The sequence below is a fragment of the Salmo salar genome, chromosome ssa08 (assembly GCF_905237065.1).
Source record: "Salmo salar chromosome ssa08, Ssal_v3.1, whole genome shotgun sequence".
NCBI lineage: Eukaryota > Metazoa > Chordata > Actinopteri > Salmoniformes > Salmonidae > Salmo > Salmo salar.
Genome location: NC_059449.1, coordinates 4,651,021 through 4,677,576, shown reverse-complemented (window position 1 = coordinate 4,677,576; position 26,556 = coordinate 4,651,021). Strand labels below are relative to the sequence as shown.

Here is a 26,556-nt window from a genome sequence, read left to right as displayed (position 1 = left end):
TGTGTTGACTACTGGGGTAGTTGAACGAGCTGTTGTGTTGACTAATGGGGTAGTTGGAGGAGCTGTAGCGTTGACAACTGGGGTAGTTGGAGGAGCTGTAGCGTTGACTACTGGGGTAGTTGAACGAGCTGTTGTGTTGACTACTGGGGTAGTTGAACGAGCTGTTGCGTTGACTACTTGGGTAGTTGGAGAAGCTGTTGTGTTCACTACTGGGGTAGTTGGAGTAGCTGTTGTGTTGACTACTGGGGTAGTTGGAGTAGCTGTTGTGTTGACTACTGGGGTAGTTGAATGAGCTGTTGTGTTGACTACTGGGGTAGTTGAATGAGCTGTTGTGTTGACTACTGGGGTAGTTGAATGAGCTGTTGTGTTTACTACTGGGGTAGTTGAACGAGCTGTTGTGTTGACTAATGGGGTAGTTGGAGGAGCTGTAGCGTTGACAACTGGGGTAGTTGGATGAGCTGTAGCGTTGACTACTGGGGTAGTTGAACGAGCTGTTGTGTTGACTACTGGGGTAGTTGAACGAGCTGTAGCGTTGACTACTGGGGTAGTTGGAGAAGCTGTTGCACTGACTACTGGAAAAGTTGAACGAGCTGTTGCGTTGACTACTGGGGTAGTTGGAGAAGCTGTTGTGTTGACTACTGGGGTAGTTGAATGAGCTGTTGTGTTGACTACTAAGGTAGTTGGAGGAGCTGTTGTGTTGACTACTGGAAAAGTTGAACTATCTGTTGTGTTGACTACTGGGGTAGTTGGAGAAGCTGTTGTGTTGACTACTGGAAAAGTTGAACTAGCTGTTGTGTTGACTACTGGGGTAGTTGGAGAAGCTGTTGTGTTAACAACTTGTGTAGTTAAATGAGCTGTTGTGTTAACTACTGGGGTAGTTGAACGAGCTGTTGTGTTGACTACTGGGGTAGTTGATTGAGCTGTTGTGTTGACTACTGAGGTAGTTGGAGGAGCTGTTGCATTGACTACTGTGGTAGTTGACAACGATGGTGCTGTAGTTGACAGTTTTGCAGTTGTATTGCCTTGTGTTACAGTTACAAATGTGTCGTTGACAGCGGGTTTGGCTGTTGTCAAAATGAGAAGCGCCAATGTTCCATTGGGCTCCATGTGTGTTGTTGACGTGTTCACAGGATCCAATGTTGCATTGACGACCATGTTTGTAGTTGAAATGTATGAGGTTGGAGGAACTGGAGTAGAAGTAGTAGTTGGAGCTGAGGTTGAAAAAACTCCTGGAAGACAGCAAATCATCAGACATAATTATGTGTATATAATAGAAGACGTATTGATCTCAAAGAAAATAGGTCTTCTATAAAACATTAAGCATTGCACACAGCTTCAACAACAGCTGATCATTGTTAACTATCAGAATTGTATTGGAACATGAAAAGATAGAATAGATGACTTAATATCCAATCAATAATTGTTTATAGGAATTTGTTTCAGTTGTTATAATGTTCTTATAATGTTAAACAGTTAAGTAATATAGAGACCAGATTAATATACTGAAACATAGTCATTCAGTTCAGTTTTACTTTCCTATCGCCCCGTAGCACTCACTTCTGTCATCATGAAGTGCTTTGAGAGACTAGTCAAGGATCATATCACCTGCACCTAACCTGTCACCCTAGACCCACTGCAATTTGCATTCCACCCCAATAGGTCCACAGACGATGCAATCGCCATCACACTGCACACTGCCCTATCCCATCTGGAAAAGAGGAATACCTACAGTTGAAGTCTGAAGTTTACATATGCTTAGGTTGGAGTCTTTAAAACTAATTGTTCAACCACTTGTTAACAAACTATAGTTTTGACAAGTCGTTTAGGACATCTACTTTGTGCATGACACAAGTAATTTTTCCAACAATTGTATACAGACAGATTATTTCACTTATAATTCACTGTATCACAATTCCAGTGGGTCAGAAGTTTACATACACTAAGTTGACTGTGCCTTTAAACAGCTTGGAAAATTCCAGAAAAATATGTCATGGCTTTAGAAGCTTCTGATAGGCTAATTGACATCATTTGAGTCAATTGGAGGTGTACCTGTGGATGTATTTCAAGGCCTTCAAACTCAGTGCCTCTTTGTTTGACATCATGGGAAAATCAAAAGAAATCAGCCAAGACCTCAGAAAGAAAATTGTAGACCTCCACAAGTCTGGTTCATCCTTGGGAGCAATTTCCAAATGCCTGAAGGTACCACTTTCATCTGTACAAACAATAGTACGCAAGTATAAACACCATGGGACCACGCAGCCGTCATACCGCTCAGGAAGAGACGCGTTCTGTCTCCTAGAGGAACGTACTTTGGTGCGAAAAGTGCAAATCAATCCCAGAACAACAGTGAAGGACCTTGTAAAGATGCTGGAGGAAACGGGTACAAAAGTATCTATATCCACAATAAAACGAGTCCTATATCGACATAACCTGAAAGGCCGCTCAACAAGAAAGAATGGGAGATACTCCCCAAATACATGTGTGCCAAGCTTGTAGTGTCATACCCTAGAAGAATCGAGGCTGTAATTGCTGCCATAGGTGCTTCAACAAAGTACTGAGTAAATGGTCTTAATACTTACGTAAATGTTATATTTCAGGTTTGTATTTATTTTACTAAATTTGCAAAAATGTCTAAAAACCTGTTTTTGCTTTGTCATTATTGGGTATTGTGTGTAGATTGATGAGAATATTTTTTTAAATCAATTTTAGAATAAGGCTGTAACATAACAAAATGTGGAAAAGGGCAAGAGGTCTTAATACTTTCCAAATTCACTGTATGTAACTACCATGTAAAGGTATTCGGGACATTTATTGTGAAGTGGGATCCAAATTAAACCAGGAATTTTGCATGCAAAGATAAGACAAGTACTCCGGCTATTTTGTCCAAGTGTTTACGTACTGTTGGTACCTGGATGCACTATAGTCATGTTCAGCCTGAAGTCACACCACCCACAAGTGGCGATGAGTTGAATGCAGGCTTGTTTTTTTTGTGTGGCTTCGTTTTCTACTTTTACCCTAACCACTTGGTAGCATCTCTTTGTGGAATTGTTCAGTAGCTTTGTTAACTGCATTTTGCAATTCTAAATGTTATTTTTGACTGCATCTAGTCTGGTCTCATTTATCAATTGGGGTTTCCTTGCATTGGATTGTGTTGAAGTAGTTGGAATGTTGATACATATAAAGGTACATTACCCATTGTCGTATTGACCCGAACACTTGTGGTCGTTGCTGTTGCGTTTGTTGCTGACGTCTGCCCTCCTAGTCCTGTTAGAAAAATAAAGTCATAACTATTTCCAACGATAGTGGTTAAAGGTGGCTGTGCAACCCCTCATGAGCAAATAGCTATTTTAACCTGTGAGGTTTAACCCCTGAGGAACATACCCACACACATAAAGCACACCCAATTACCCACACACAGTGTATTACCTGCTAGCAGAAGGAGAATGATCAGAGGTACCATATCTGCCACGTCCCTGTAGAGGTATACAACATCAATCCACGCACATCAAATCTTAAACTAAGCCTATTACGTCTAACATTTACCCATATTGAAGGACTTTCTGCTACATAATAAAAATAATTGTTGAACATAAAAGACTGTAAAAACACCAGTAAATCAGCTCCAAGTGATTTTAATTTTAGAAATCTATTCCAAAGTATCCCCACGCATATATGTGTTTGTATACAAATGTAAGCAAGGCTTAACATTATTATTTTATCCAAGTATTATATCTGTTTGGCCTTCTTTGCAGCCAACTAATTAATTGTAATTATGTAGCTTTGTTGATAACTGCATTTTGCAATTCTAAATGTTATGAAGCAGGAATCTATGACTTCAAGGATTACTACCGGGACTCAACACCTAAGGGTGACAGCTCAGAACTCCAGCAGAGAATTCCTGCTTACTTCAATTGACAAACCATAGGTTGGTATTTTACTGACAGTAATGTACACACACAGCGATGAGTTTATCCAGCCAGATCAGAACTTCAAAACATAACATCCAAACCTGCGCGTCCCAATTCTTTGTTACTGTGTAATCTTTGAAGATCCTATCTCAGTGGGTGTCCTGAACGCCGTTACAACTCCTACATTTAAAATACTCTTTAAAATAGATAAGACACTAGAAACGAAAAGGAGGCCGATGTTGAGCTGAGATAAAACACTAATGGTTTTGGTCCATCTCTCTTGCCATCTATATCTGCACTTTCAAACACCCAGTGCTGCTGAAAGATGAGAACCATTTTATAGCCACACATTAAAATCTGTTGGGGGGAATAGTGTGGCATTTGAACAAAGCTCACAGCACCAGTCTTGAGAGGATGAGTGATAATGCCAAATCTCTCTCTTTCTCTCTTTCTCTCTCTCTCTCTCTGATAGGACTTTTGATGAATGCAGAAAACTATCAATCAAATTAAACGTTCTCCCACGCCTTTTTAAATTCTGAGTTCAGGGACAAATAAAATAAGTATGTGAAAACTACTTCTAAGATGCACAGGAGGCTGTTGAGGAAAGGATGGCTCAAAATATTGGAGCGCACTACAGTTTCCATAAAATCATTACATTTTGACCTTACGCCGTGTCACACCCTGATCTGTTTCACTTGTCTTTGTGATTGTCTCCACCCCCCTCCAGGTGTTGCCCATCTTCCCCATTATCACTTGTGTATTTATACCTGTGTTCTCTGTTTGTCTGTTGCCTTTTTGTCTTGTTTGTCAAACCAACCAGCGTTTTTGTGTCAGCTCCTGCTTTTCCCCAGTCTCTCTTTTCTCGTCCTCCAGGTTTTTGACACTTGCCTGTCCTGACCCTGTACCCACCCGCCTGACCACTCTGCCTGCCCCTGCCCCTGACCGCCGTCCTGTACCTTTGCCCCCCCTCTGGATTACCGACCTCTGCCTGACCTGACCCTGAGCCTGCCTACCGTCCTGTACCTTTGCCCCTGTTGCTGTAATGAATATTGTTACTTCGACACGGTCTGCATCTGGGTCTTACCTTGAAATCTGATATTCCGATTAAGATAAGCAAAGTAAGGTGTATAAATCACGATTTCCATACTGCACTGAACAAAAATATAAATGCGACATGTAAAGTGTTCATGCTTCATGAGCTGAAATAAAAGATCCCAGAAATGTTCCATACGCACAAAAATATTATTTCTCTCAAATTTTGAGCACAAATTTGTTTCATTTGATGTTAATTTATCTACCATAAGCCACCTCCAACGTCATTTTAGAGAATTTGGCAGATCATGTGTAAGGTGTTGTGTGGCCGAGCGGTTTGCTGATGTCAACATTGTGAACAGAGTGCTCCATGGTGGCGGTGGGGTATGGGCAGGCATAAACTACGGACAACGAACACAATTACATTTTATCGATTAGCAATTTGAATGCACAAAAATACCGCAACGAGATCCTGAAGCCCATTGTGATACCCATTTTTTTAAGGTATCTGTAACCAACATATGCATATCTGCATTCCCAGTCATGTGAAATCCATAGATTGGGGCCAATTGAATTCATTTCAATTGACTGATTTCCTCATATGAACTGTAACTCAGTAAAATCTTTGAAATTGTTGCACGTTGCATTTATTTTTGTTCAGTATATTTACATAATCAGTTTATTATTAAATTATTAGTGTGCGTGTAAACATACTTTTATGACTAGGTGTGTTTATCCATTAACCCAATTAAGGACGTTTTCTGAAATATGTGTTTGACCGACAGGAAATACATCAAAGACGACTGCAGATGTTATTCCAAATATCAATAAAATCACAAATATTCCATAGCCTATAAGTGGTTCTCAAACCTCTCCTAGCCTTTCTATACGTTTTGATTTATTCCAGAGCTTGCACACTTGATTTAAATTGTCAACTAATCATCAAACCAGTTCAGGCGTCCCCGAGGAGAGGTTTGAGAAACAATGGCTATATCAACAACTTTGTGCACCGCTATTCAAATATCCTGTCAAACAATCACTCAACAGTTGTATATCCATGGGTTTACCCTATAGATGCCCTGTGCCTTTAATAGCCACCAAAACAGTTCTAAAGTACATCAGAATGAATTGGCTATGTTGTCTTTGGAAGACGTCCCGTTAATAACAGATGGTGCAGATGTGCCAGCTTTCAATTGCATAGGTAAATCTACAAGGTCTTGAAATATGAAGAACAATTGCTGTGAAACTTGAACAAGCAATCATGGCCATCAAATTCACTGCAGCTGCATTTTACCTGAGAATAAATCGTCCTATATCCGAGACGTTGTCAGCTAGGACCTGCGGATTGTAGCTTACTCAAATGAGAAATGATGTACAAATAACTTATCCTCCTCGCTTTCTGAGAACTGAAGATGAACAACTTCTGGAAAGATGGGAAAGAATGAGACTTGAAATTTGTCCAACCCGTTGTGGTTGTAACCCATTTATAGGTTGTTCAAACTTGCAGGACTCGTTTGGCAGCTGCCATTGCTGAGCATCATTCATGCCTGTCTAAAAGTGTGTCCATTGTGTAGCCTACTATAATCCAGTTAGAGATGCAGTGGCAATGATGAAACAGAATATATATGAGGAACCTCCTCATTCCTCCTGCTCAGACCTCAACCCTTCTCATCAAGTATCAATAGTGCTGCCCCTCTTTCCGCAGTTATGGTTCCAGGAACTGACATGGCCACTCATTTTTAGCTTACACATTTCAACAACATGCTAGTTATTGTGGTTTAAACGTTCAATAGCTAAAAAGATCTCTGGGGTGAACCATTAATTTAAAAGATTGGAAATCCCTTTATAAAAAACGTTGATGTATGAACAAAAAAAAACAAGGGTACAACATTGTGTACATAGAGTTAGTGTCACGCCCTGACCTGAGAGAGACGGTTTATTTCTCTATTTTGTTAGGTCAGGGTGTGGGGTGGGCATTCTATGGTTTATATTTCTATGTTTTGGCCAGGTATGGTTTCCAATCAGAGCAGCCCTTTTTCCCTCCTTGAGTTGTGGGATCTTATTTTTGTACTGCTTTGTAAGCCTGCAAGACGTGACAGTCGTTTTCCATTGTTTATTATTTTGTTTAAGAGTTCAGAGTTAAAATAAATATCAAGATGAACACATACCACGCTGTACCTTGGTCTACCTCTTTGGACAACCGTTATAGAAGATCCCACCACCAAAGGACCAAGCAGCGTGGGCAGGATGAGTGGACCTGGGAGGAAATCCTGGATGGGGCAGGACCCTGGACAAGGCCTGGGGAGTATCGCCGTCCGCAAGAGGAGATAGAGGCAGCGAAAGCGGAACGGCGATACTGGGAGGAACAGGCAAGGCAACAAGGGAAGCCCGAGAGGCAGCGCCCAAAAAAATGTTTTGGGGGGGCACACGGGGAGATTGGCGAAGTCGGGGTTGAGACCTGAGCCAACTCCCTGTGCTTACCATGGGGAGCGAGTGACCGAGCAAGCACCGTGTTATGCGGTGATGCGCACTGTGTCACCAGTGCGCACTCACAGCCCGGTGTGCTCGGTGCAAGCTCCTCACAGTTGCCGTGCTAGAGTTGGCCGTCAGCCAGGAAGAAGTGTGCCGGTTCAGCGTTCCTAGTCTCCAGTGCGTCTCTTCGGCCCAGGTTATCCTGCGCCAGCTCTACGCGCGGTACCCCCCGTTCACCAGCACAAACCAGTTCGTCCTGTGCCAGCGCTCCGCCCTTGCTGGGCTAAAATAACCATCCAGCCAGGACGGGGTGTGCTAGCCCGAAGCTCCAGACCTCCAGTGCGCCTCCACGGCCCAGTATACCCTGTGCCTGCTCTGCGCACCCAGTCTCCTGTGCGTCTCCCCAGTCCGGTGAGACCGGTTCCAGCTCCACGTAGGAAGCCTCCAGTGATGATCTATGGCACGAAGCCTCCAGTAATGATCCATGGCCCTGAGCCTGTAGGGATGATCCATGGCACGAAGCCTCCAGTGATGATCCATGGCCCGAGCCTATAGGGATGATCCATGGCATGAAGCCTCCAGTGATAATCCATGGCCCGGAGCCTCCAGTGATGATCCATGGCACAGAGCCTCCAGTGATGATCCATGGCACAAAGCCTCCAGTGATGATCCATGGCACGGAACCTGTAGTGACGATCCATGGCACGGAGCCTGCAGCGACGGTCCCCAGTCCGGAGCCTCCAGCGACGCTCCCCAGTCCGGAGCCTCCAGCGACGCTCCCCAGTCCGGAGCCTCCAGCGACGCTCCCCAGTCCGGAGCCTCCAGCGACGCTCCCCAGTCCGGAGCCTCCAGCGACGCTCCCCAGTCCGGAGCTTCCAGCGACGGTCCGCAGCCCGGAGTCTTCAGCGACGGTCCGCAGCCCGGAGTCTTCAGCGACGGTCCGCAGCCCGGAGTCTTCAGCGACGGTCCGCAGCCCGGAGTCTTCAGCGACGGTCCGCAGCCCGGAGTCTTCAGCGACGGTCCGCAGCCCGGAGTCTTCAGCGGCGGTCCGCAGCCCGGAGTCTTCAGCGGCGGCCCGCAGCCCGGAGTCTTCAGCGGCGGCCCGCAGCCCGGAGTCTTCAGCGGCGGCCCGCAGCCCGGAGTCTTCAGCGGCGGCCCGCAGCCCGGAGTCTTCAGCGGCGGCCCGCAGCCCGGAGTCTTCAGCGGCGGTCGGCAATGCAGAGCCTCCGGCGACGATCCGCGGTCTGGTTCCTCCGGCGACACAGAAGCGGGAGGATCAGCGGGCGGAGTGGGGGCTATGCCCCGAACCAGAGCCGCCGCCTAGAATAGATGCCCACCCGGACCCTCCCCTATAGGTTCAGGTTTGCGGCCGGGAGTCCGCACTTTGGGGGGGGGGGGTACTGTCATGCCCTGACCTGAGAGAGACAGTTTATTTCTCTATTTTGTTAGGTCAGGGTGTGAGGTGGGCATTCTATGGATTATATTTCTATGTTTTGGCCAGGTATGGTTTCCAATCAGAGGCAGCTGCCTATCGTTGTCTCTGATTGGGAACCATACTTAGGCAGCCCTTTTTCTCTCCTTGAGTTGTGGGATCTTATTTTTGTACTGCTTTGTAAGCCTGCAAGACGTGACGGTCATTTTCCATTGTTTATTATTTCGTTTAAGTGTTCAGAGTTAAAATAAATATCAAGATGAACACATGCCATGCTGCACCTTGGTTTACTCCTTTGGACAAGCGTTACAGTTAGGGGGCAAACAAACTACTCATTCCATACAACATTGCGGTTTGTATCATCAAATTAGAGAGCATATACAAGTCATGTGATCTGTTAGCGATCACATGATGGCACTTGATAGCTGCAGTATCGTCCAATCACAGAGCAGACACAAGTCACGTGATCTTTTAACAAACACGTGATGGCACACCATGTGTGATTGGATGATACAGACCGCAAGGATTAGTGGAGGTTTTAGTGCTCTTTCTCAACACAGACGTTGAAACATTCATTACCAATGGGCACTACATCAATATACGAATTGTTTTACAATCTCGGTAGAAAATAGAATGTCTACGCTGCACAGTAATATCGCTTTATTTATTTGATATCATCACGGGTTACAAGGATTGAGAATCCACTTTCGGAAACCATTGTTGCAGCCCTATCCTGCACACGTCAACCCTCCCCTAGTCAAGTATCAACTCTGCAGTAGTCAAGTGTCACACCTCCTCCTCAACCCTCACCCCTGCATTGATCAATTATCACCCTAAATTATCACCCTTGCTCCAGTCAGCTTCACTTCTCACCCTTGCACTATTTTATTCACAATAATAGGTTTTCCATTGGCTGAAATTGAGAGCCAAAAAAATCGGATGATTGCAGAGTATTTTGTTTTTTTAAGACCAAAAATACACTACTCAAAAAAATAAAGGGGAGACTTAAACAACACATCCTAGATCTGAATGAAATAAGTAATCTTATTAAATACTTTTTTCTTTACATAGTTGAATGTGCTGACAACAAAATCACACAAAAATAATCAATGGAAATCCAATTTATCAACCCATGGAGGTCTGGATTTGGAGTCACACTCAAAATTAAAGTGGAAAACCACACTACAGGCTGATCCAACTTTGATGTAATGTCCTTAAAACAAGTCAAAATGAGGCTCAGTAGTGTGTGTGGCCTCCACGTGCCTGTATGACCTCCCTACAACGCCTGGGCATGCTCCTGATGAGGTGGCGGATGGTCTCCTGAGGGATCTCCTCCCAGACCTGGACTAAAGCATCTATGCCAACTCCTGGACAGTCTGTGGTGCAATGTGGCGTTGCTGGATGGAGCGAGACATGATGTCCCAGATGTGCTCAATTGGATTCAGGTCTGGGGAACGGGCGGGCCAGACACACTCCAGCCACATGAGGTCTAGCATTGTCTTGCATTAGGAGGAACCCAGGGCCAACCGCACCAGCATATGGTCTCACAAGGGGTCTGAGGATCTCATCTCGGTACCTAATGGCAGTCAGGCTACCTCTGGCGAGCACATGGAGGGCTGTGCGGCCCCCCAAAGAAATGCCACCCCACACCATGACTGACCCACCGCCAAACCGGTCATGCTGGAGGATGTTGCAGCCAGCAGAACGTTCTCCACGGCGTCTCCAGACTCTGTCACGTCTGTCACATGTGCTCAGTGTGAACCTGCTTTCATCTGTGAAGAGCACAGGGCGCCAGTGGCGAATTTGCCAATCTTGGTGTTCTCTGGCAAATGCCGAACATCCTGCACGGTGTTGGGCTCTAAGCACAACCCCCACCTGTGGACGTCAGGCCCTCATACCACCCTCATGGAGTCTGTTTCTGACCGTTTGAGCAGACACATGCACATTTGTGGCCTGCTGGAGGTCATTTTGCAGGACTCTGGCAGTGCTCCTGCTGCTCCTCCTTGCACAAAGGCGGAGGTAGCGGTCCTGCTGCTGGGTTGTTGCCCTCCTACGGCCTCCTCCACGTCTCCTGATGTACTGGCCTGTCTCCTGGTAGCGCCTCCATGCTCTGGACACTACGCTGACAGACACAGCAAACCTTCTTGCCACAGCTCGCATTGATGTGCCAGCCTGGATGAGCTGCACTACCTGAGCCACTTGTGTGGGTTGTAGACTCCGTCTCATGCTACCACTAGAGTGAAAGCACCGCCAGCATTCAAAATTGACCAAAACATCAGCCAGGAAGCATAAGAACTGAGAAGTGGTCTGTGGTCTCCACCTGCAGAACCACTCCTTTATTGGGGGTGTCTTGCTTATTGCCTATAATTTCCACCTGTTGTCTATTCCATTTGCACAACAGCATGTGAAATGTATTGTCAATCAGTGTTGCTTCCTAAGTGGACAGTTTGATTTCACAGAAGTGTGATTGACTTGGAGTTACATTGTGTTGTTTAAGTGTTCCCTTTATTTTTTTGAGCAGTATATATTGAGGCCACTGTGTACAAGCTGCTAGCTAGTTAACTTTACTATATAGCTACGGGAATGTAGAAATCTTGATGTTTATCACTGTAAACCACAAGCTTAAAACCTCTTTGGGCCAAGCGTGCCGCTAGCGCCCCACCTCGACAACATCCGGTGAAATTGCAGAGCGCGAAATTCAAATGACAAAATCCGTAATATTAAACATTCATGAAAATACAAGTTTCTTACATCGTTTAAAAGCTTAACTTGTTAGGGTTGAACTGACTATTTGTATGCATAACTTATATAATATACTGGGAAAGCTATGCTACAATGTTAAGTATATAAAATACGGGTAAATCAACTGTTGAAGACAAGAAGAACTACAACCGGCAACTGGAAGTGCGTCACGACGCTGGGATCAGCCTGCACACCGACGACAGGAGGAGCAAGTTTAAACCACGCTCCTCCTCCCTCTGACAGGCCAGCATTGAGCGGGAAATATCTCTGTCAGAGTATAAAAGAGAGAACAATAGAATGTGACGCCCTCTTCTTCTGTCTGCCCTGCGAGGTGTTAGAGAGACCGTATACGAATGACATATTTACCATACACGTGTTTGCATTAATTAAAGTACAACTAAATCAGAAGATACTATGTGCTGACTATTTTGTTCTGATACCAGAAACGAACAGGAAGCAACTTTAACAAACTTCTTGTTAATCCAGCCGCTTTGTCAGATTTCAAAAAGCTTTACGGCGAAAGCTCACCATGCGATTATCTGAGGACAGCGCCCCGAATACAAAAGCATAACAAACATTTTCCAAACCAGCAGAGGAGTCACGAAAGTCAGAAATAGCGATAAAATAAATCACTTACCTTTGAAGATCTTCATCCCAAGGGTCACAGCTACATAACAAATGGTGATTTTGTTCGATAAAGTCCTTCTTTATATCCCAAAAAAGTCAGTTTAGTTGGCGTGCTTGATTCAGTAATCCACCGGTTTCCCTCTTTCAAAATGCATACAAATGAATCCCAAAAGTTCCAAATAAACTTCGTCCAAACAAGTCAAACAATGTTTCTAATCAATCCTCAGGTACCCTGATAGGTAAATAAACGATAACATTTAAGGCGGAGAATAGTATGTTCATTACCGGAGATAAATAACGAAGTGAGCGCCCTCATCCACGCGCGCCACAATACTACAGCCAAAATGGGAGCCATGTAGAAAAACTACAAATTCTAGCTCATTTTTCAAAAGACAAGCCTGAAACTCTCTCTAAAGACTGTTGACATCTACTGGAAGCCCTAGGAACTGAAATCTGGGAGGTATCCCATTACAATGAGTGGTGAGCTCAAAAATAAATTATCTGGATGGATTCTCCTCAGGTATTTGCCTGCCATGTCAGTTCTGTTATACTCACAGACATTATTGTAACAGTTTTGGAAACTTTAGAGTGTTTTCTATCCAATACTACCAATTATATGCATATCCTAGCTTCTGGGCCTGAGTAACAGGCAGTTTACTTTGGGCACCTCAGTCATCCAAACTTCCGAATACTGCCCCCTATCCCTAAGAAGTTTTTAACCTCTACAGGATCGATGGGTCCCCTGCGGGACAATTGAGCTAACATAGGCTAATGCTATTAGCATGAGGTTGTAAGTAACAAGAACATTTCCCAGGACATAGACATATCTGATATTGGAAAAAAGTTTAACTCAGTTGCCAGAGAGGAAGGAAACAAACAACTCAACGATTTCACCATAAGGCCAATGGTGACTTTAAAACAGTTGCAGAGTTTAATGGCTGTGCTAGGAGAAAAGTGAGGATAGATCAACAACATGTTTGAAAGGATAATCAGAGAAAATTCATCTCATCCCACTAGAGAGAGTCCTTTAGTCACCTCAGAACAGATTGTAGAGAGTGATGCACTAACATTCTCACATACTTTATTTTCATTTTAACCCCTTGATGTCTGATGTACCTAGTGCTTTGCTAAAGATTGATGTAAAAAAACAGTGGCTGATTCACATGATCCCACATTGTCCCACCTACTCAACAGCCAGTGGAATCCCGTGGCGTGTTATTCAAATACCTTAGAAATGCTATTACTTCAATTTCTCAAACATATGACTATTTTATACCATTTTAAAGACAAGACTCTCGTTAATCTAACCACACTGTCCGATTTCAAAAAGGCTTTACAACGAAAGCAAAACATTAGATTATGTCAGCAGAGTACCCAGCCAGAAATAATCAGACACCCATTTTTCAAGCTAGCATATAATGTCACATAAACCCAAACCACAGCTAAATGCAGCACTAACCTTTGATGATCTTCATCAGATGACAATCCTAGGACATTATGTTATACAATACATGCATGTTTTGTTCAATCAAGTTCATATTTATATCAAAAACCAGCTTTTTACATTAGCATGTGACGTTCAGAACTAGCATACCCACCGCAAACTTCCGGTGAATTTACAAAATTACTCACGATAAACGTTCACAAAAAACATAACAATTATTTTAAGAATTATAGATACAGAACTCCTTTATGCAATCGCTATGTCCGATTTTAAAATAGCTTTTCAGCAAAAGCACATTTAGCAATATTCTGAGTAGATAGCCCAGCCATCACGGGCTAGCTATTTAGACACCCACCAAGTTTGGCCCTCACCAAACTCCGATTTACTATTAGAAGAATTTGATTACCTTTGCTGTTCTTCGTCAGAATGCACTCCCAGGACTTCTACTTCAATAACAAATGTTGGTTTGGTTCAAAATAATCCATAGTTATGTTCAAATATCCTCTGTTTTGTTCGTGCGTTCAAGACACTATCCAAAGGGTGACGCGCCCGACGCGTTTCGTGACAAAAAAATTCTAAATATTCCATTACCGTACTTCGAAGCATGTCAACCGCTGTTTAAAATCGATTTTTATGCGATTTTTCTCATAAAAAAGCGATAATATTCCGACCGGGAAATCCTGTTTTAGTTCAAAGACGAAAAAATACACGCGCCTCAGTCTCATTGTTCTCTGATCGACCATTATCCAAATGCGCTAGTGTTTTTCAGCCAGGGCCTGCAAAGACATCATTCACCGGTTTGCCGCCTTCTGAGAGCCTATGGGAGCCGTAGGAAGTGTCACGTTACAGCAGAGATCCTCAGTTTTCAATAAAGAGAGTGTAGAAGCCCAAGAAATGGTCAGACAGGCCACTTCCTGTAAGGAATCTTCTCAGGTTTTTGCCTGCCATATGAGTTCTGTTATACTCACAGACACCATTCAAACCGTTTTAGAAACTTTAGGGTGTTTTCTATCCAAAGCCAATAATTATATGCATATTGTAGTTTCTGGGCAGTAGTAATAACCAGATTAAATCGGGTACGTTTTTTATCCGGCCGTGCAAATACTGCCCCCTACCCTAGAGAGGTTAAATCTTGCTTCCTGGATATTACAAAAGGTGTACCACAAGGGTCAGTACTGGGACCTGTTCTCTTTATTATTTATATAAATATATCTGTTAAAACGTTTAATATTCATTAACAAAGACTTAATGTTTAAAAAACATGGGATGAGCTAGTTAAAAAGCTAAGATTTAAAGAGGCTTCTTTTTTAGAAATAGGTCTTCTTGCTTTTCCCTAATAGCAGGAAGCAGATTGTATAGTCAACTTCCTGACAGTTCTTGATTATGGTGACACCATTTACCAGATTGCAGCAGTCACTGCTCTTAAATCTTTGGATGCTGTCTACCATAACGCCATTCGTTTTATCACCGGGGAAAGTTTTAATACTCACCTGTCTGTCTCTCTCTCTTTACCTCACCTGCTGTCTCGACCTCTGAATGCTCGGCAATATAAAGCCAACTTACATTTACTCCTGTGGTGCTGACCTGTTGCACCCTCTAGAACCACTGTGATTATTCTTTGACCTTGCTTGTCATATTATGAACGTTTGAACATCTTGAAGTACGATCTGGCCTTAATGACCATGCACTCTTATACTCTCCACGCATCACAGCCAGAAGAGGACTGGCCACCCCTCAGAGCCTGGTTCCTCTATAGGTTTCATCCTAAATTCCTGCCTTTCTATGGAGTTTTTCTAGCCACTGTGCTTCTACATCTGCATTGCTTGCTCTTTGGGGTTTTAGGCTGGGTTTCTGTATAAGCACTTTGTGACAACTGCCGATGTAAAAAACTTTATAAATACATTTGACCGATTGACATTTTTTATTGACATACGAATTAGCTTATTTGTACATTTTGAAATTATATGAAATAAAGTGTTAACTATTTGATGTCAAGTGTTTAAACTTGTTTCAATTGTTCAAAATGTTGTCAATGTTGATTCAATGTTGAATCACAGATCACAATCCTGAAAAAAAGAGGGGTGATGTGTCTCTAATTTGTCTGTGTTTCTGTGTTGTATTCTAAAATGAACATTGCCTTTTTGTCCAGTTATAAGCTCTCCAATCTGTTTTGTTTGATTGTCACTATCTCTCAGGACATGAGGCATGTGTACCAATTTGCGGCCTATTATATGGCATGCATTGCCAATGCAGCTATATGCCGACAGTATGATGGCATCACTGGATGGGGGGGAACAGTGCACCCCTTGTCATTGTACATCTGAAGCAGAGAATAGCTAAAATCAGACATAATGTTGAGCTAGCTATATATTGTTGAGCTAGCAATGTATATGAGGCTAACCATATTTTATTCAACCTTTATTTTATTTTTATTTATTTTTAAATACATACCAGATTTATGTGCTGACATCTCTCACAAAAATGTATTGCGGTAATCCTTTGGTAATTTTACCACATACAGTCAGGTATTCCTGTGGTACTTCTCCAGTGGTAGTCTTGTTGTAGTCTGGACTATTCCTGTGGTACCTGTCCTGTGGTATTCTTCTGGTATCAAGCCATTGTGTGTATTTTGGGACATTTTAGCACAGGAATTTGTTATTGCGGTGTTACAAATCCTGTGTTTTATATGTGATTATTTTATGTTTTTGTGTGTGGTAATTTGGTGGTACCAAGTAATGTGGTACTTTTTGGGGTATGGGTAAATTGTGTGGCAGCAATATACCACAAGAATCCAGGTATACAGTGCCTTTGGAAAGTATTGAGACCCCAAAAAAAGTTTTTTAGAAGACCAAAAAAAAACAGAAATAGTATTCAGATTATTTACTCAGTACTTTGTTGAAGCACTTTTGGCAGCGATTACAGCATCGGCCTCCCAAGGACATTCAGAGACTTGTCCCGAAGCCACTCCTGCGTTGTCTTGGCTGTGTGCTTATGGTCCTGTTGGAAGGTGAACCTTTGCCCCAGTCTGAGGTCCTGAGCACTCTAGAGTAGGTTTTCATTCAGGATCTAACTGTACTTTGCTCCGTTTATCTTTGCCTCGATCCTGACTAGTCTCCCAGTCCCTGCAGCTGGAAAACATCCCCACTGCCACCACCATGCTTCACCGTAGGGATGGTGCCAGGTTTCCTCCAGACATGATGCTTGGCATTCAGGCCAAAGAATTCAATGTTTCATCCGACCAGAGAATCGTGTTTCTCATGGTCTGAGAGTCCTTTAGGTGACTTTTGGAAAACTCCAAGTGGGTTGTCATGTGCCTTTTACTGAGGAGTGGCTTCTGTCTGGTCACTCTACCTAAAGGCCTGATTGGTGGAGTGCTGCAGCAATGGTTGTCATTCTGGAAGGTTCTCCCATTACATTTTACATTACATTTTAGTCATTCAGCAGACGCTCTTATCCAGAGCGACTTACAGTAGTGAATGCATACATTTCATACATTTTTTTCATAGATTTTTTTTCTCCCATACTGGTCCCCTGTGGGAATTGAACCCACAACCCTGGCGTTGCAAACACCATGGTCTACCAACTGAGCCACACGGGACTGTCTTCACAGAAGAACACTAGAGCTCTGTCACAGTGACCATCGGGTTCTTGGTCACCTCTCTGACCAAGGCCCGTCTCCCCCGATTTCTCAGTTTGGCCAGGCGGCCTGCTCTAGGAAGAGTCTTGGTGGTTCCAAACTTCTTCCATTTAAGAATGATGGAGGCCACTGTGTTCTTGGGGACCTTCAGTGCTGCAGAAATGTTTTGGTATCCTTCCCCAGATCTGTGCCTCGACACAATCTTGTCTCGGAGCTCTACGGACAATTCCTTTGACCTCATGGCTTGGTTTTTGCTCTGACATGCACTGTCAACTGCGGGACCTTATGTAGACAGGTGGTTATCCAATGAATTGAATTTACCACAGGTGGACTCCAATCAAGTTGTTGAAACAACAAAACAAGATGAACAAGAAAACAGGATGTACTTTTTGATTAACTACTTGTTCTGTGGTAACTGTAACAATATAAATAAGTTACATTTAAACCAATAAAAGCTATTGACATACTGTCATTTACAAATACGATGGAAAAAACATAACTGTAAAGAATGAATTAGAACAAAATCTAAATCTTAATATTTTTCCCTGACATGCATTTTTGCGGGGCTTGAAAGTTTGTCTCTGGCAGCGAGCCTCCCTCAAGGTCTCCATGCAGTATATAGATCAGGGTTCATACACATTTTGAGAGATGGAATTTCATGGCTTTCATATGACTTCTCCATTACTTTTAACCAATTGTCCATGACCAATACATCTCCATGTACAGTATACATGACAAAGTAAGCATAAATGTGGTATTAACACGGAAAGGCTGCTCTTTGATTTCATGCACAATCTCCTACCATTGTGCCCTTGAGCAAGGCACTTAACTTCACTGTATAAAATACGTGGTCCACCCTCCATCTGAAGCGCTACTGGGTATGCAGGCTTTTGATCCAGCCCTGAAAAACACCCGAGTCTGCTTATCAAGGTCATGCTGAGCAGCTTGATTTTTATCATGTGCTGTGTCAGAGGAGGGCTGGAACAAAAGCCTGCCCACCTAGTAGCTCACTAGGAGGATGGATGGCCACCCTTGATATAAAACATTGCAACATTACAACCAGTACAACAATAGATCATTAAGTAGTAACGTGTGTAGCAGTAAAGGGAGGATGGACAGAACAGGTTGAACTTCTTATCCGGTCGTAGCAGGTGTCCTCTGTCTCCATCAGCTGCACTCACATGTTTGACCTGTCATACGTTTTTATTGCTTTTTACGTTTTGAGGCATTAAACAAGAATGTGCAGGTACATGAATATGAATCTAATTTTGACTGCCGCCTGTGATGAGTGACTGCTTTTGTTCTTGTGTCCTCTCCGACCCTTTCTGACAGCCCAACCTAAACTGGTCTTTCTGTCACTCAGTGGGAGGTTTGTTGGGGAAAGTGCGCTCTGTGACGTCAGGGCTACACAATGGGTATCTTTCAAAAGAGCTCCGGCTAATGAACTGAGATGATCGGTCAGATAGTGAAAGGCATTCCAAATATTCAAAAGGTATAAAGGTAACGGAACTACTGACGCTCTTGGTCGAGCTATTATTGGTGGTGATATTGTATATGCATAACAGCACAAAAATGTGAAAGAATATTCTAGGTCTAGGACAACACATACACTACGTACTGTATGTATCGACAGAATTGCTTTCTGAGGATACATGTTAGTTATATCAGGATTGACAGGATATATGACATTTTATGATGGGAATTTCTGTAACCTGAAACCATACGCCAAGTCTTCTTTGCCTCGAGCAAATGGCCCATATTTCTCCCTTGCTGAGAAGTGAATAGACAGAATTGTCTGGATCAGGACAATATCTTTCACAGACAATGTGGAGTAGGTTGTGTAGATCAGTGAAAAATCCCAATTAAGGCACTGTAAGATGTTGATCTTTCTGTCAGTCCGTCCATCCGTCTCTGTATGTGACTGTCCATCCATCTGTCCATCTGTCCGTCTGTCTATTTTTATTCTGTATCTCTTTAGTACATTATCTACATCATATATTATACTGTACTAGAATACATACAGTACCAGTCAAAAGTTTGGACACACCTACTCGTTCGAGGGTTTTTCTTTATTTTTACTACTTTCTACATTGTAAAATAATAGTGAAGACATCAAAACTATGAAATAACATATGGAATCATGTAGCAACCAAAAAAGTGTTAAAAAAATGTAAACATACTTTAGATTTTAGATTCTTCAAAGTAGCCACCCTTTGCCTTGGTGACAGCTTTGCTCACGCTTGGCATTCTCTCAACCAGCTTCCCCCCCCCCCCCCTTGGGTTGTGCCGTGGCAGAGATCTTTGTGGGCTATACTCGGCCTTGTCTCGTTCTTGCCATAATATGGACTTGGTCTTTTACCAAATAGGGCTATCATCTGTATATATAAGTAAACCTCCAATTGGTCCTCAATATTCCACCCGATAAAAGCCCTCCTCATCCCGAATTGGGTTGTCATCCCAATGCCCGGCAGACCACCTCCGACCCCCCGGATCCCATGGCCCTGGAGAGACCGGGATCCATCCTTGGAAAAGAGCACACAGTGCCATTTACAGAACAGAAGTAGATCAACCGCCAAATGCATTTCCATCACCCTCACCTCGAATTGTATTATATATAGCCATTAAAAAAAAAAACATATTTAAAAATCCTGTTTATCTTATTTTCCATAATTAGCTATTGAGATTTGTAGTAATGTAGGCAATTTATACAAAGGATTTTTACCTCTCACCAGTCTCGCTATTACCAAAATTACATTATTGCAAGCAATTATTATATTAGCAAACAATTATTGTGAATCATCCTATATTGTCCCTAACATCTTTTACTCACTCGCAACAGTTGTGGGATACACACATACAGCCACACACTTATACACACTCATACACACTCAACCCCTTTCCCCCACAACAACCATAGACTCACATTCTCAACAGTTGCACCGTCCCAGAGCCCAACTCAAGAAAGTTCTCGATTTACGAATGCATATACAGTCGCAGCTGTATGAGAAGGCCTGCAAAACTGTGCAAAAAAAATGGGCAGAAATGGGGAGATTTTATTAACTATTGTCACGTCCTAGATGATGGAGGTCAAATGTACCCCCTTCCCCTGAAACATCCACAACACGGTCCCTCGTAGGGACCATATTCCCAAGGATCTCCATGCAGTCAGACTTTTGATTTTGTGCCACCAGGGCCACAATAATATACCCCTCTCTGAATGTCCGAGTGTGACCCCCTCCCCATGGGTTACTGCAGCTAGTGTTGCCAGCACTGCCACTGCCTGGGTGGGGGCACCCCACCGGAATCCCCACCAGCTAGCTACAAGGTCATCAAGGTTCTCATTAGCAGCTTTGAGAATTTCCTTGTATATTATACTCTCCCTTTAGGGGACTTTGGCTTTGCAGGACCAACCCTGCCAAGCAGGCTCAGAATATTGAGGAGCAGTGCTGCTCTAGGTCTCCGGCCACATTTTGGCTGCATACAGACCACTTACAGCAGGCCCATAAAACAGTTAGGGACTTCTCCTTAGTATCTGGGTCATTCAGGTGGGTGTCTAGGGCAGGGGTTCTTAAACATTTCCAACCTGGTACCCAAATTAGAAATTCTGTGTTTTCCTGGGACCCAAGTTTATGAAAACATGCTACTATATGTAAATAACAGTACATTTCATTGCCCTTATGCCTAAAACAAATGCAATATAGAAAAAAAACTAAAAACAATGAAATACTCATAAATATCTTTTCATGTTTATTTTTCCCCATTAAAAACACTGTTACATATCTGTCTAGGTTGGAACTGTTGCTGTTAAAATACAATAACTTCATTCATTCTGAACTGATCACATCACACAGATGTATAACAGAACCACAGGAGGCTGTTGAGAGGAGGAAGGCTCATAATAATGGCTGGAACGGAGAAAATGGAATGGCATCAAACACCTGGAAACCATGTGATTGAAGTACTTGATACAATTCCGCTAATTCAGCTCCAGTCATTACCATGAGCCTGTCCTCCCCAATTAAGGTGCCACCAACCTCCTGTGAACAGAACACACACACAGGCTCAGTTTTTGACAGTGCAACCCTGAGGTCATGTTCAACATTGAGTCTGTTTCTGTACTTGTTTCTTAAGTATGGCAGAGTTGAGAACCCTGACTCGCACAGGTGTGTGGTGCTAAACTGGACCAGAACATCTACTGCTTTCTCAGCCATGCACGAGAACCCTTCCTGCTGTAGATGAGCAACCCAGAACTGTGTGCGTGTTTGCCTCAAAAAGCATCTTGCTGCCATTGCTTGCTTGTAGTGCCACTAAGGCCTCCATCTCTGGCAGACTTAGTCCTAGGTCTGATGAGGACACTGCTTGAAAGGGGATACGTCACCCATTGACATTTTTGAGATCTCTTTGGGTTAGGAAAGTACTGGTCAAAGCTCAGCCATGTCCTTCTTCACAGCTTCACATAGGGGGGAATCTATCTGCTGCATGTGAGCTGACAGAACAGGGAACATGCCATATGCTCCAGCCTTCAGCTGTGACTGCCACAATCCCAGGCGTGCAGTGAATCCTCTGATGCAATCTTCAAGCTACAAAATGGTTGATTCCTTGCCCTGGAGGCTTGTGTTTAGCTCATTGAGCCTTCTGAAAATGTCAACCAGGTAAGCCAGCCTAGCCAACCACAGTTTGTCACGGAAAAGGTCTGCAAGAGCAGGTGCTCATGGTCTGCTCCCATCTCCTTGCAAAGCTCTCTGAACAGCCTTGTTTGAAGAGGTCTCTTCTTGATCAGATTCACCACCTTTACGACTGAGCCGAAAACAGCCCCTAGGTTAGGTTGTAATGCTTTGCTAGCCAAAGACTCCCTGTGCAGAATACAATGTGTCAGTTTCACGTTGGGCACCACTCTGCGGACATGAGCTATGAATCCGGAGTTGCACCCAGTCATGCATCTTGCACCATCAGTGCAAATCCCAACACAATTTGCCCAGTCAATTTGTAAGTCTTTCAAATGAGTGTCCACCACCCTAAAAATGTCCTCTCCCCTTGTCGTTGTTTGTAGATAGTCACAGAAAATAAATTCCTCCTGGATATCATCATCAAATACATATCTTGCATATACCATCAACTGCAGAATTCCAGCCACGTCAACTGACTCATCTAATTGAAGAGAGAATTTATTGTGCTGTTTCATCTTTTCTAACACAGATGCTTGTATGTCAACTGACATATCTCTTATTTTACCCACTGTGTCATTGGAAAGTGGGACTGAGTCCACTTTTTTCGCTGCCTCCTCACCCAAAAGAGATACACAGACAACCCTCAGGCAGGGTTTGATGAGCTCCTCTCCTATACTGTGGGGCTTCTTTGCCTTGGCTATATTTAGGCTCACCTGGTATGAAGCTTTGAGGATGGCTCTGTTCCCTTTGAATGCCTGTTAGATGGGCAGAGAAAGCCTTTTGTCAAAAACCATCTGCGATGAACTATCATTTTTTTCAAATCTAAATATGAACTACTCTTGATTTATCTTATCAGCTGTGTGTGTGTGTGTGTGTGTGTGCGTGGGTGCGTGCGTGCGACGTGGGTCGCTGAGTGATCTTCAAGAAAACTGCAGGGGAAAAATATCCGGTAGACAACGAAGCACACATCTTCCTCCCACACGCGCAGCTGCCAGACTGAGCTGAGATACTGCTGCTAAACAGTGAGCGCAGTTGCACTTGGCCAAATCAATTCCTGTAATTAATTAAATAATTATACATTTGTTCTGTCCCGCTATTAACAGGTCCGCGGACCCACTATGGGTCGCTACCCATACTTTAAGAAAGGCTGGTCTAGGGTATAGGGTTGTGGACCGTTCCATCAATATAGGTTCATAAATAAATTAGATGTATAATTTATTTTAAAAATGTAGTTCCCCATGATAGGACAATTAATAAATTAAATGTATAATTTATTTTAAAAGGCTGTTCCACCATTTCATTATTTGCCTCCTCAATGAGAACTTTGTCATTTTTAAAATAACCATGGAGTAGTCTTTGTGTCTCTGAACAATTGGTTATCAATATATCGTTTATCGACGACGAGAGCTACTCATTTCCCTTTCAATCTATTTTCCTTGAAAATTGGATACAGAACTTTACGCCGTTCTGTAAATTCCTTCGGGAACTGGTCAACACTTACAAGTGTTCAATGTCATGTTGCATGGGCGACCAATAAAAGCGTTCTCGTGCTAAGCTCAACACTCTTTCTGTTCCTAGATGGGCCATTTCAGTGTGTAAGTACTAGTCACTTGGTGTTCTAGACTGACTTGGTATCACAACTTGTGTCCTTTTTGCTGTTTTACTTTGTAATAATCCCTCTGGTGAGACATGGAGCCTGTTGCACTAACTGGTTGACTTCGCATTACTCTTGCTGACATTCTGTTGATTTCGGCTTAGTCCTTTGCCTTTTCAGTTCCAAGATTCACGATACAGCTGCGTCCTTTAAATGAGCCTGCGTGACATTGTGTGGAGACACTCGGTCTATAGCTGCTCCCCCTCCAAGTTGACAGCTCCTCTTGACAGCTCCTCTTGACAGCTCCTCTTGACAGCTCCTCTTGACAGCTCCTTGGTGTGACTGGGGATATGAAAATTACACAGTCATGCCTTGTGATCTCAGGTGATTGTTTCTCTGTGCATTCTTCCGTGTAATGTTCAGCAGGCTGAGGAGAATGTGACAGACAGTCTGTGTCAGTGTTAACCTTTCCGCGACGTTAAGACAGCTTCACCAACTCCGGTCCACCAGGATCGGTTGCATTCAGTCCCGCTGTAGTTAGTACACACAGTGCATTCAGAAAGTATTCAGACCCTTTGACGTTTTCCACATTTTGTTACGTTACAGCCTTATTCTAAAATGTATCAAATATATTTTTTCCTCATCAATCTACACACAATACACCATAATGACAAAGCAAAAACTGGTTTTTAGAAAATGTTGCTAATTTAATTAAAAAAAAATTACATTGAAATATCACATTTACATAAGTATTCAGACCCTTTAGACCCAGCGATTACAGCTTTGAGTCTTCTTGGGTATGACGCTACAAGCTTGGCACACCTGTATTTGGGGAGTATCTTCCATTCTTCTCTGCAGATCCTCTCAAGCTTTGTCAGGTTGGATGGGGAGCGTTGCTGTACAGGTATTTTCAGGTCTCTCCAGAGATGTCCGGTCAGGTTAAAGTCTGGGCTCTGGCTGTGCCACTCAAGGACATTCAGAGACTTGTCCCAAAGCCACTCATGCGATGTCTTGGCAGTGTGCTTAGGGTCATTGCCCTGTTGGAAGGTAAACCTTCGCCCCAGTCTGAGGTCCTGGAGCAGGTTTTCAACAAGGATCTCTCTGTACTTTGCTCCGTTCATCTTTCCCTCGATCCTGACTAGTCTCCCAGTCCTTGCCGCTGAAAAACATCCCCACAGCATGATGCTGCCACCACCATGCTTCACCATAGTGATGGTGCCAGGTTTCCTCCAGACTTGACGTTTGGTATTCAGGCCAAAGAGTTGAATCTTAGTTTCATCAAACCAGAGAATTTTGTTTCTCATGGTCTGAGTGTCCTTTAGGTGCTTTTTGGCAAACTCCAAGTGGGCTGTCATGTGACTTTTACTGAGGAGTGGCTCCCATCTGGCCACTCTACCATAAAGGCCTGATTGGTGGAGTGCTGCAGAGATGGTTGTCCTTCTGGAAGGTTTTCCCATCTCCACAGCTGAACTCTGGAGTTCTGTCAGAGTGACCATTCTGTAACCTTCAGAATAAATATGTTTTCCTATATAACGTACCTCATTCTTGAATAGGTCACTTATCAGCCCTGAGTTTAATACCCCATTGATTTTGCTGCCTGACAGACATCTTCCACATTTTGTCCAAATGACTGACAAAAAATAAGCACATCATCCAAATACGGTATACAGATTCTCTCTATTATACCCTCTAAACTTTCCTCCGTGCTTCATTGGAAGGCAGAGGAGCTGTTTGATAAATCAAATGGAACTCTGTTCCATTCATATAAGGCCCAAGGAGGGCTGAAGGCAGTGTATTTTCTGGACTCCTCTCACACAAAGCCTTGGTGGTATGCCTTTCCTTGATCTAAAACTGTAGACCATGAGTTTCCTCCTAAATCATTAAGTATATCCTGTATATGGGGTATGTGATGTCTGTCCAGAACAATCTTCTTGTTCAATCCCCTGTAATCAACACAAAGTCTTAAACTCCCATCCTTTTTCCGTACACAGATCAGAGGTGATACGTATGATGAAGTTGACTTCCTCATTAAGTTTTTGTTCAGGAGCCCCTGGATGTGGCTTTTCACCTCAGCATACAAGGGACACACAGTAGAGGCTGGTGACTTGAAAAATTGAGGAGGATGGGAGATCCACGGTATAGATGGAGACCACGGAGACAACAAAGTGTATTTCAAAAATCGTCAAAGACTAATTATTTTAACCTAAAGCATTTAATAAAGACATTTATAGTACAAAATGATGGGGAATGGGAGTGAGAGGGCTACTTACACAGTGTTGGAAAGAGATCACAGCAGTGATATGAGGCATGAGTTGAGGTGTTCAGAGGCTTGACCAGTGCAGGACAGGACTTGACTGGGAAGACAAAAAACAATAACACAACACACTACACAGTTAGACAAAAGAGCTAAGAATGAGTTAGTCCAAGCAAGGAGTAAAATCATTCATGTTTAATAATGGGATTGTTTTTGTGTATGTGATGTACTCTACATACAGTTATGAGAGAAAATTGTTATGGGTACTCACAGTGCTTGGAGAGGAAACATTCAATGTGCCAGTGGATGAGCGGGTACATTAGACATGGCTTCAGTTCAACTCATGAGAGAGTTGACAATGGTAGTGGAGTAGAGTGGTCATCACCTCTTAATGAGGGAACAGGAGGGGACTTAGCTGTAAATACAAATAGTAGACACATTCCATTACAGCTGTGCCATTGTAGGTTTGGACAACGAGTTTCTCTATGAAGTCAAAAACAGACTGCGCATCTCACCCACTTGACACATCAAAGTAGCCCAAAAACGTTCCTGAATAAAGCCCTGATCGTCCACATACCTGACGATATCTGACAGCTGCAAGCAGAATGGCGGCACCATAGGTCCCAGAGCGGTGGGGCAATTTTTACCCCCTTGGGCCTGGAGTTTTTCCTTATATGTTAACCTAACTAGGAAAACTCTGGACCCTATAAGGTATGACAGTGATTCATCAGTTGTTCAGTTGTAAAA

General features: G+C 43.3%; 1 protein-coding gene across 1 annotated transcript in view; it reads right to left on the bottom strand.

The window, feature by feature from the left end:
• Positions 1 to 25,098, bottom strand: part of LOC106609931 (uncharacterized protein DDB_G0283357-like) — a 66,819-nt gene extending 41,721 nt beyond the window's left edge. The window contains exons 1-2 of the mRNA XM_045722608.1: positions 25,094 to 25,098; positions 27 to 704 (exon numbers count right to left, since the gene is read on the bottom strand). Coding sequence (XP_045578564.1) covers positions 27 to 704; positions 25,094 to 25,098 — 683 coding nt within the window. The remainder of the gene's footprint in view (positions 1 to 26; positions 705 to 25,093) is intronic.
• Positions 25,099 to 26,556: the final 1,458 nt, after the last annotated feature.